This window comes from Watersipora subatra, chromosome 11 (assembly GCF_963576615.1).
Source record: "Watersipora subatra chromosome 11, tzWatSuba1.1, whole genome shotgun sequence".
In the NCBI taxonomy this organism is placed as follows: Eukaryota; Metazoa; Bryozoa; class Gymnolaemata; order Cheilostomatida; family Watersiporidae; genus Watersipora; species Watersipora subatra.
The window spans coordinates 32,753,038-32,766,162 of NC_088718.1; the positions used below are offsets into that span (position 1 = coordinate 32,753,038).

Consider the following 13,125-nt stretch of genomic DNA (forward strand, 5'->3'; position numbering starts at 1 on the left):
CTACGCTAAGAGAGTTAGGAAAAGAAATTGTGCCACACAGGAATCAAACCTGAACATTCAGCTTCCCAGTCAAACACACTACCAACTGAGCCACTCAACCAATACACAGCCAGGTGGAATAATTGTGCACATAGTTATTACACATAATAAGCTTTCTCAGAGGAAGGAGCTGCTGGGGTACTAGTCCATTGAATAAGTGTTTCAACCTTTAGTTTGTTTCCTTATTAAAATTATCTTTACTTATTATTTGTTTACTTTATATTATTTCCTCATTCCCTATTTCCTATTATTATTAGTATTCTTTTCATTACTTACTCGAAACAAAAGATTAGACGAATCAATTTTGTAATGCACAGAAATTTCACGACATTAATTCAGTTTACTCAAACAACACCCCTTTGATGTATTGAATACAGGATATGATTAGATTACTTGACTATGTCACCTCTAATTATAGTGCTTTGTCTTACCGGAACTGGTGTTCAGCTTGAGCCATGCCCATGTTTACATGCAGCTATTAAAAACTTCTGTTCACTCGCTGTTCAGAATATATCACACGCTGCCCCTGCTCTCATGCAAATCTCCATTTAACTATATGACATTAAAATCATAATTTAATCATATAATTTAATTTAATCCTATAATAACATTTAATCATATGATAAATATTAAAACCAGCCATGTTTAATGGCTATGCCAAAACTTGAAAAGCTTAATCCCATTTGTGACAAACGATATAATTAATTTCTACAAAGTTGCAGATCACTTTTTTCTATTAAAAAAAATTTTTGCACTTAACTTTTAGCATTTGTCGGTTTTTTCTACTACAATTTTTTTGCACAGTTTTGTATTAGTGCTCACTTTTATTTTTTTATTAAATTATATCACATGTTCTGTATATCAGAATAAGCAAAACAAATTTCACTAAAATAGATTTGCTGTATAATCTTTTTTATTGTGCAATCAATAGCAAATCAATATAAAACACTGTAGCACAATTCAATTTCAGTAAAATTCGTTTAACTTATTCGATAACTAACTCTATACATAGAATTACATTATATATTACTTGTTTTATTATATAATTTTATTTCTTAAATTTTATAATTTCTATGGAGTGCTTCTATGGAGATCTGATACACTCAGATCTCCATAAAAGCTGAGTGTATCAGCTTCTATAGAGAGTTGATACACTCTCTATAGAACACTACAATACTGATACAGTTGATACAATACTATCAACTGTTGATACAGTTGATAGATATTGCTTATTGCTTGATATACAGCATTGTATATATATATATATGCTATATATATACAATGCTATATATGCTTGACAAAGTAACAGAGTTCACATGTTATAAATATGCACTACTCGTTTCTCAAGAATGTATAGTATCCACCACTGCTGTCAAAACTTCCAGCAATATCTTACTTTAACATCTGCCGCAGCTAGTTGCGTTGATCAGTGATCAGTTGATCTAGTGAGGCTATACAAACTGGAAGTATATAAACTAAATGTAAAATTGTTTTAGATACTTTTTAGAATTTGACCACTAATAATTTTTGCTAAACAACTTTAAATTTTTATAAATAATAAAAACAATATAATATTGCTTTTACTTAGCAATATCTTTAGCATAATACTGTTATCATATTTTTATTAATATAAATAAATATTATCTAATATTAAACTATAAATAATATAAATCTATGTAACTATTAAATTATCAAATAAGCCACATAAAATATTATTATATTATAATTGATATCAGCAAAGTTTTGCTAGGTAGTTGACTAGTTTGTTCAGTTTAGACCAGTATCCAAAATAAATGTGAAAATTGTGCAAATTTGAGCTTGCTCATGTCAAAAGGTGAAAATGAAGATGCGTGACGTAAAAAGGTTAATCAAATAGCCATAAAAAGAAGTCCTGTAAAAGCTGGCATTAAAAGATGTATTTGACTGTGAAGGCTAGTAAAGCAGACACTCCTGTAACTTAACGTAAACTTCCTTTGACGTAAATTCCACTTAATGTTAGGAGTTTATGTTAAATTTTTGCTTTGTATTATGTAAGAACTTCCATATTACGTGAAGCACCAAATCAGTGAAATTTCTCAATTTTAATTTGAATAAGGAGAGTCTCATAGTTCGCCTTGAAAATAATGTTTTTAATTTTAGACATATACATTTTTTTGGCCGCATAGACCTAGCTCAACAGAAAAAATTGATTTATAAACCCTAAACCAAATGAAAGTGATAAAAAAGGGAAAATTATCAATATAAACCAACAATATAGAGTTATTATAAATTTATTAAATTAAAAACTTATGTTTGGTTTTGTCTTTATGATGGGCCAAAGATTTGAGTTCGAGATAATTTTTGAGCGAATTAAGCAGTTTACATAAATTTTATGCTTTTTGTAATGTAAAATCCTTGTTACGTAATCGCCTTCTGAATAGATTGTTCATTGTTGTGCGGGTGTTTACTGTACATTGAAGTCAGTTCTCCAGCAAGCAGCAGGCGGATGGCCATTATTAAATATTGAAAGACTGCTAATGATACAGTATATTTGTATATCAAGTATATAAACTTTGCTGATGATACAGTATATTTGTATATCAAGTATATAAACTTTGCTAATGATACAGTATATTTGTATATCAAGTATATAATCTTTGCTGATGATACAGTATATTTGTATATTAAGTATATAAGCTTCGCTGATGATACAGTGTACTTGTATATTAAGTATATAAACTTTGCTGATGATACAGTATATTTGTATATTAAGTATATAAACTTTGCTGTTGATACAGTATACTTGTATATTAAGTATATAAACTTTGCTGATGATACAGTGTACTTGTATATTAAGTATATAAACTTTGCTGATGATACAGTATACTTGTATATTAAGTATATAAACTTTGCTGATGACACAGCATACTTGTATATTAAGTATATAAACTTTGCTGTTGATACAGTATACTTGTATATTAAGTATATAAACTGTGCTGTTGATACAGTATATTTGTATATTAAGTATATAAACTTTGCTGTTGGTACAGTATATTTGTACTCCAGAATCATAATCAGCCCATTATAGTTCTAGAAGCTATTTAAAACTTGTTGATAGTGAGAAAAGCTGCTGACGTATGCGCTTAATATTTGGATGTAGTCGTTCCAAACCGATTATCTGTTCAAAGCTCGGTGACTTTATGAGTAAACAAGGTCATGTTGCTTGTCAAAGTTGTCAGTTACCTGATCAATATTTACTACTCTCAACGAAAATAGATAACAAACAAGGATGTGTTGAATATTCTTTTTATAGAATGGCTATACATGAAGTTTTCAATCCTATTATTGATTGAATAAGAACTGTCTATTTTTGCGCAGTACAAAGAGATGCAGAGGTTTTGTGGTTGCGAATACTTTGTCTTGTCGTTTTTCAAGTTAACCTTTACTATAATAACAGCTGTGTCTGTTCATTCAAAACCAAGCTTGAAGATTAGGAAAGAGATTGTTTTCAATGGGTTTCCAACTCAGGCTTTTAACCTTTTGGGCCAACCTCTACCATTTGCACCGATCAACAACCTTCTTGACTTATAGAACAAGTATGAATTTACTTATTACGCTTGAAGATTTCTCATGGTGCACCAGGGTACAACACAGAGCGTTTGGCTAGTCTTTACTATAATGAGTGACCTGTCCATCCATCTGCTTGTCCAAAGCGTTAGGAAAAAGGTTGCAATGCACAGGAATCAAACCTGGGGCTTCAGGTCCAAAAGCAAGCATACTACCACAACACTACTCGGTCAACACTGTATTATGAACAAATAATGGACATAGTGATTACACATGACGATCTCTCACTGTGCACAGGACTGCTTAAGCGTTCTAGTTGACATAATTAGTCAAGAAGATTAGTTGGGGACTGAATGGGCTAGATTGCCGGAACTGTGAACAGCAAGTTAGGATTTGATTTTTAAAGACGACCACTAGTGGTAGTCAGAAGGGCTATCTGTGTCAAATGAATAACGTAAATTAGATACAGCAATAAAGCCACCTGAGTAAAAAAAAGCGTAACTCGCTAAAAAAAAACTACCAAAACCAAAATTGTATGACCACTGCGATTTTGTTCTTTTTACAGATTATAAGCTGTGCTATAAAAAATTCGCCAGGTTATATCTCCTGGAATATAACTTCTACAGAAAATGTTTTCTGCTATGAACCTTCTATCATATACCTTTATTATACCCTTATAGATTAGATTATAGACATTAGATTATACCTTTTGTTATGCAACTTCTTCAGATTATACCTTGTGAGAAGCACTTTCTGAAGATTATACCTTGTGATAAGCACTTTCTGAAGATTATGCCTTGTGATAAGCACTTTCTGAAGATTATACCTTGTGATAAGCACTTTCTGAAGATTATGCCTTGTGATAAGCACTTTCTGAAGATTATACCTTGTGATAAGCACTTTCTGAAGATTATACCTTGTGAGAAGCACTTTCTGAAGATTATACCTTGTGATAAGCACTTTCTGAAGATTATACCTTGTGATAAGCACTTTCTGAAGATTATACCTTGTGATAAGCACTTTCTGAAGATTATACCTTGTGATAAGCACTTTCTGAAGATTATACCTTGTGATAAGCACTTTCTGAAGATTATACCTTGTGATAAGCACTTTCTGAAGATTGTATTCTGTGATAAGCACTTTCTGAAGATTATACCTTGTGATAAGCACTTTCTGAAGATTATACCTTGTGATAAGCACTTTCTGAAGATTGTACCTTGTGATAACCACTTTCTGAAGATTATATTCTGCGCTGATTTCCTTCTCCAAGCTAATCTTCAGCTAGGAATCTTTAGCATGTTGTATTTTGAGAAAAATATTTTTTCCAGATTCTAGTTTGTTCTATGTATTAAATGCAAATAACTATTTTACTGTAATTGTAGATACGACTATCCACCAATAAGCGATTATGGAAAATGGCCGCCACCCCCACTAACCCAATCGCATCTCGCAACTGTCAATCAAGTCAGCCCTCAGCAAGTTGATCTTTCGCACATGGATCGTAACCTCTCTGGAACAGATAAGACAGCACCAAGCATACTAACTCGCCCACCTCAGGTATCATCAACTCTATTAACTCAAACATGTAGTCTCACTATTATCAACACATTTCTGGCACCAGCTACTATTTTGGGATCTCTCTATTTACTTTAATCTACAAATCAGAGAGCTTTATTTCGACAGGATAAAAACGCAACGTCATTGAAAATGTACTTGCGCAAAATTTTAGTTGATTTAATCAGAAAGTATCGGTAGTTTTCTGTCATTTGTGAGGTGGTTTGACTACCAGGCATTTGTGAGGTGGTTTGACTACCAGGCATTTGTGAGGTGGTTTGACTACCAGGCATTTGTGAGGTGGTTTGACTACCAGGTTGTTTCAATATTAAAATTGACAAAACTGAATCATGATTAAAACAAATTTAACACAAACAAGCGCTTAGCTTATAAAATACAGCTTATCTAATATATGTAAAAGGAGATGGTGGTGCTTTGTGGTTATTCACTTATCGGTTTATCACTTTGTATATACTATAATATATGTATATATTATAATATATATTATAATATATATATTATAATATATATTATAATATATATATTATAATATATATTATAATATATGTATTATAATATATACTATAATCTATATATTATAATATATATTATAATATATATTATAATATATATTATAATAGATGATATAATATATATTATAATATATATTATAATATATATTATAATATATATTATAATATATATTATAATATGTTTGTAATGAATAAAAAAACAAATAGTTTTAGTGTAAAGTTTTTTGCTGAAGAGAAGAAGCTTTCTAGCTTTGTCTAATTGTGTTCCTTCATTACAAAAGTTGTCAATCAGTGTGTGATTACAAACTAATTTTCTGGCGGCAGCCAGTTTTTAATTTTCAGTCGGCTAAAAGTGCATTCGGTATTTTAGCAACATTTCAAGAACTAACGGTGCAATCATCTTGAAGCCTCAGAATTATACTGAAAACTTATCAGGCACAAAATGACCCAAATGTTGTAATTGAACTCAAACTGTGGGTACATAAAAACAAAACTGTGCACCCGAGTTTAGTCAGGCATACGATCTGTTGGGAAAACAACTCCACGAATTATCTCAAGCCGTGGTTTTAAGTGTTTAACAAGATCAATCAGCCTAACAAATTTGTGTTTGATATTTATCTACCAAGTTAGAGATCAATAAGCTACTGACAGTGATGTAACATTGATCAACACAAGGTTGATACATTAGAAGATCAATAAAGCTATTTCGGTGCAAAAAACTTAAACTTACAATAAAGGAGCAAAATTGTACCACGAAAGATCGTTAAAAACTAAATACATACAGCTACAGCGATAAAATTTATAATATATATCTTATGAAAGGAATTCAGCGGTAAAAGGTTAGCTAAAATTGGCCTTAGAGTCAAAGAGCAATAATAAAGAGCAACAATAAAATATTTTTAATAACAGAAAGTTTTGATAAAAACACTTAAACATAAAAGTAAAAAATTAAATAGACAGTTTGCTAATTCTGATCTGGCTTTTGAATTTTGCGATTCAATTTTTATCAAAATACAAAATAGATGTCAAAAATTGGATTAAAAAATTATTAAAAATATTAAAAGTGAAAAATATCGCTATTTTAGAGGAAAGATCAAGTTTTGACAGTCTGCAAAGTTTGTTATTATCAGTTCAGTTCTGTTTAGCAATTGCTCATCTGTTAGCGTATCTGATCGACATAATGATAACAGTCACAAAGGTTGCACATTGTTAGTAGGTTAATGTGATGAAGGAGTTGGTCAGAACCCACTTTAACTGCTGCGAATCATGTGTTTTTGGTGTTGAAGTTGAGTATGTGGTTTTTTGCATCCCTTAGAAAATAAGATTCTTTGGTAAATGAGATTTGATTTTGATCACGCAGTGTCATTTTTAGGTTATGATATAAGGCTTTGATCGTATAAAAAATCTCAAACTATTTGTTTGAATTATGATAGGCTCAGTACCCGAGACATTTGCGAACAAAAGTTGGAGTCGAACTGTATTTTTATTAAAAGCTTTCTTCATTTAATGACACCCAATTAAAACGTTTAAAAATGAATTTACACAAAATTGTAGTATATTTTATCAGAAAGAATTAGCATTTTTCCATCATGCGCCACTGTTGTTGATGTTTGCGGTGATTTGACTGCCAAGATGCTTCAAGATTAAAATCGACAAAACTTGATCGCGGTTAAAACGCTAAAAAAATACACTCAAAGATTATGCCGTTAATTGTGCCACTGCCTGTCCCTATCATTGTTAATATTAGCTATCGCGTTCAAGAGGCAGTGTTACGTATCTTTGTTCTAGCGGTCTCCTTGCAAAAGTGCAACTATTGGGCGTCATAATTTCGCTTCCACTTGAATCTGAGGGTTCCAAGAAAAGATATTATTCAAACTATTATATCTTTGAACTGGGTCTACAAAGTCACAAATTACATCAATTTGAAGTTTGGTGTGGTAGTTTTGTATTTATACTATTTTCATTTGCCTAACTTCAATGGTGTAAGTTCGTCTTTAACTCTTTGAACCCTGGCCGTTTTTGTCAATATATGACAATAACCCTGGGCAATCTGTCAGATGATCAGAAGGTTTTAAAACTTTTATTAAATATACCTAAATGTGCTCATAATACAATGATGTTTGACAAAACACTTGTAAAAAATTTGGACAACCCACAGCAAATTTCATCAAACAGAAAAAAAACAGTACTTTACCATTATTCGGGCTAAAACTATAAAAGTTTGTTCGATTTTATAAAACTCGTGAAAACACTTACAGTGGCATCATATCCATGGTGCACTTGTTCATCATCATTTCATGACTTAAAATATACTGGAAAATTATTACTAGCATCATAAAATTTTTTATTTGCGTCACAATCATTTATGACCTACCAACAATCGAGCCGTATCTATTTTTTCGCGACATCGTTCTAATAAAATTTGTTATTAAAATGAAGGAAGGTGGTAAAAATATTTGAAACTGTTACAGATGGAAGTGAAAATTCCGATATAACATCCTGTGCAATAGTTAATTTGATTGGTTTCTGCTATTCTTTAGAAACAGCTTTTTTAAACAAAGCCATGTGAATACCACAAAACCGGCCGTTAGGGTTCAAATGGTCAAACCAATTCAATGTGTAATTTTGGTATAATGGCAAACTGTGAGAAAACACTCTAAAAACGATTACTCTTTTGAGTTCGGCCTATTGAAAGTATTTCATAAAAGCGTCAGATAAAAGAAAAAGTGAATCAGGAAAGATTTATGATTGTGCGCTATTAAAACATTCAGCACCTTTCGTGGCTAAAGGGCAATATCAGATGAGTCACTGCTGAGCTATCAAACCTTGCAATATAACAAGGAAGCAAAATGCATAACGTCACCTAAAAGAAACGCTTTACAACAGTTTTGCATCACATCATTGTGTATTGATTGGGTATCTAGGTTTAGTCCTGCTTTCCAATACTGACGGTAGCCAAACTAAATATTGGGATGGCAAGGTACGGTCCCTAGAATTGTAGAATTGTATTGTTCAGAAAATATGCACTTGTTTTTCCTCAAGCTCATGCAATCTACAGAGATGAGTAATCACGCTCTAAACACTTTTTGTGGTTTTGTGAGACAGCAAATACTTTGTCAAAATCGAAGAGCTTTTTTGTAGCTAAAAAACACATTTTCATGCGTTCCATAGTCTCAACCTGTAATGATTCAATAATAATTATCGTAGAAAATTAGTCAACCAAAAATCAAAAAGTCAATAAAAAGAGATTATTGTGAGATAAAAAAGAGGTTCATAAAAATGAAGTCAAGAGAGGTCTTTGTGGTTACTTTACCTGATATAGACCTAAATGAAAGTGTAGGTTTGGTGATGAGGAGCAAAAATACTCACCTTAAATTAAGTTTAAATTATTTTAAGTATTTTCTACTAACTCTCCTATTTCTATTTTTACAGTTATCGTACTATTGTTACTTATTAGTTACAGTTTGTTTTGAAATTTTTAAATTCAGCCGTTTTACTTTCACTGACAAAAATTTCACATGTTATCTAATAAAAAATATTTAAATGATTATGCCATAAATTTTACATTTATGCTAAAAAGTAATCGATCAAAGGTAGAGGTTGATGATGTCATCTAAATAAGTGCTAAAGTCAGGTTTTATTTCTAGCAGGAGTAACGCAAAATATATTTTTTAGGAATTTTCAGTAATGAATTATTAATATGACGTAAAATCAAAATTCTTTTTAGATGAAGCAAAATTCATATAATTTTAGCACTACCATAAAACATTTTAGAACGCAATACACCCCAATGGTGTGTAACATAATAATACACCAAAATAAAAAGTTGATTTTATAAAATGATATAGTAATTTACTATAGCTTGTTGAAATAACATAATATAATAATGCAATATGAAGTCGAATAATGAAACATAGTATAATGTAATAAAATGCCACAAAATATACTACAGTATAGAATACTATAATAAATTGTAACAAACAGTTGAAAAAGTACAATATTTTGTTTCCACTTCATCTAGTCTTAAAGCCAACTGCCACATCATACAAGTACAAATAGATAAAATGAAGAACTATGCAATAAAATTGTAAAATCTGGGAGATAATTTTGTTATATGTACCATAAAAACACAAATAACTTGTCAAGTCATTACGTAATCTTGTACAATGCTATTTCTCAAAAAACTTAACATAATTCAAGCAATTCAGTATAGCATCATATAATATATAATAATATGATACAATACTATGCAATGATTTATAATATAGAAATGTAGTATAGTTAATAGCAATATGATATAGTATATTAAAATAAGATATAATATAACTCAATATAGTATACTTGATATAATTTGTGTAATAAAATAAAACACAGTATAGTATAATTACGTATAATATAATTTCATATATAATACTGTTTCATATAATATAATTTTATATAATATACTTTTATATAATATATTATTTCATATAATATAATTTTATTTAATAGGCTTATAATATTGTTTCTTATAATATAATTTTATATAATACAAATCAAACTCACGAAACTATAAAGAAAGGGCCAACATGTTTGTCAATAAGTATTAATTTTACATGGATTCACAAACGAACAAAGAAAGCTAAAATTGCCAGCTCAAAGAAATTGACCGGCTGCAAGTATAATAAATTACCCTCTAAATGCTGGAGACTCTCTCCAATTGCTATTCTGACCACTACTTTAATATCTATTAAATTTTTTTCCAGTCAATAAAATCTGATGACAGCAAAGCTGAGTCAATCGCATCTGATGATCTCGGATCCGATGACGAGTCACACCAACATGTTTTAGAGCCAGGCTTCCACGGTCAAGGTCGCAAGTGTCTTTTGTGGGCATGCAAAGCATGCAAAAAGAAAACGGTATGTCTTACAATTCCTAATATGGTATTTACAATAATATAATATACTCAATAAATATCTTTACCAACAGATATTATCATAAAAAAAGAAAACAGTACGTTTTACAATTTCTAATATGGTAGAGTTAAACAATAAATTTTTTTACTAAAAATAGTAACATGATGAAAACTTGTTGTACGTCATTTACAATTGCTTGCTCGAGAAAGGTTGAGAATCTACAATTTTGTTAAAAAGAAAGCTATTATTGTTAAGTAGTGTAGTATTAAAAAATGGCACAATAGAAGATACCCAGTAAACATTTTCCCTAAAAAATGATATCATAAAGGAATGTTGCTGTATATCATCCACAAATGTTTTTTGGCAAAAAATTGAAAATGCAACCGTGTTTTGGTGAATAACAAAGTTAGCCTCAGAGGATGAGCTTATTGCTAAGTAGGGTGGTACGAAACCAGTACAAACACTGACGTTAGTTTTATACTTGGACGTGTCTCATCAGTTTTTTTACCATTTCATGTTTTTGTAACACACAGAGAGTTGTGAAAACAAAAAAACCATTTCATTATTAGAATATGTTGATGTGTCTATAAAGTGCTTTTATTATTAGTCATAAAAATATCCCACCTAGAGACTGAGTACTTCTATGTTGTGTGATACTACAAACTCGTTTTAAGAGAGGAGTCATTCTGCTCTAGCATTGCGACACCTTGATAAACCAACAGATTCTAAAGCTGAAAAAAATCTACGAAAAGAGATCTAGCAAAAAAATCTACATTTAGCCTGAAAGAGGTTTTTATTAGAGATAAATATATATGATTTAAGTAAATTCCTTTATTATAAATTGCTGATGTGGTTTTTTAATGCTGTCATCATTTGGCAATACTTAGCCATGGAAGCTATAAATGTGATTATTTTTCAGTTATTTATACTTCCATTAAGCATGAGATCGTAATTGTTGTACTATCTGAAAAAACAGATTTTTGGCAATCTAGATACCGCTCCCATTTTGGCAACTACTAGCCTTGCAGTTGCTAGTAACTTAAGCTGCTGGTAAAACTAGTCAATATCGGTGAATTTAGTTAAAAGCTGAATCAGTGGACTATTCAGAGCAAACTATGGATTATGAGTTAATCAGAAACTTACAGAATAATTACTGGCAATCCAGTTTGCTCGTGTTCCGCTTTCAGGTAGTCATTAAGTAGTGATGGCCAACCAGAAAGCTTTTATATAAACAATTATATTATCAATTAAAGATTTTAAATTTGAAAACGTAAACATCAAAAGCGTATAATTGTAGTTTAATACTTCATCATTCATCAACAAGTGTCATAATAGTAGGGAGTTATGCTCTATCGCAAAAGTACGATGTTACTGAAAAACATTAAATGAAGCTGCACATCTTTGACCCTCGAATTGGACAGCAATTATTGTTTTGAGTCACGTAACCAATAAGAGTGCTATAAAAGGTAACTTGTGGAAAGCGCGTCCTCGGTAACAACGATTAGCCTTGGTGCATTGGTTAGTGCTCTGGCAGGCGGCAGGTCAGGGATTTAGCCCCGTGTTGTGATATAATGAAGGGCCTGCTTCTGTGCCCCAATATGGCCACAACACATTGCATCCATGCTGTGAGAGTTGCCAAAACAATGTCTCAATTTATCAGTGCGATAGTGATAAGGTATTGACACACAAATTGAGGTGATCCCTTACATTTTAAAATATTAGCTAAAATCTTGTAGCAGTTAACAGGCTTGAACGCAGCTGATATGACTCATGACTCATAAAATGATGAGTCATGTTTACTGCTGTTGGCAATCTTGATAGTGTTTGTCAAAAGTGTCCCTTTTTAGACACTCAGAAAAATGCTCTTTGCCATCTTAACTACTTTAATCAGCATATACTGAATATTTACGAATGAAATGCTTCAATTCTCAAGCACCAGATATCCAAGAGGTGATGATTTTATCTTGTACTTACCAGAGGATGTACATACTTGACAATTGTCAAAGGATGTATACTTATGATAATAAGATGTAGATGTAGATTAGATTAGATGTATACTTATACAAAGTAGTTTCAAATCTTCCTTGTACAATTGTTTGTTTTTTGTTTATGACACCATATGCCAATACTTTTATTTGTATTCTTTGTGGCTGCACATGTGAAACGTTTTTTTTACAAAAATGATTTTAGACTACTCGATAAAAAAATTATAACATTATTCAAAATTTTGCTAATGATCCTCTTAAAAAATTTTATTGTAAATTAATTTGAGTGTATCTTTTGTTATGGTTTAAAACAAAAATACAAAATATTTTGCAAATTTTTGGAAAATGACCAAAGGTAACATATCAAAAAAGACTATAAATTTCTTGAAAAAGTTAAAAAAAAATATACTGATTGTCAATTCAAGCATTTGGCTTACTAAATGTTTTTTCATATTTCAAACTCAGGAAGTAAGGTTGAATATCTAAATATAGATTATCAAACAAAATTTTTTTTACAAAGTGCAAGCCTAAAGTTTCACAATCTTTTAACTACGAATCGCTTTCTGTCTGTAA

The 13,125-nt window shown here is 30.8% G+C and overlaps 1 protein-coding gene across 1 annotated transcript in view; it reads left to right on the forward strand.

The window, feature by feature from the left end:
• LOC137408605 (myoblast determination protein 1 homolog) overlaps window positions 1–13,125 on the forward strand; it is a 39,608-nt gene that overhangs the window by 9,887 nt on the left and 16,596 nt on the right. The window contains exons 3-4 of the mRNA XM_068095188.1: window positions 4,968–5,142; window positions 10,418–10,570. Coding sequence (XP_067951289.1) covers window positions 4,968–5,142; window positions 10,418–10,570 — 328 coding nt within the window. The remainder of the gene's footprint in view (window positions 1–4,967; window positions 5,143–10,417; window positions 10,571–13,125) is intronic.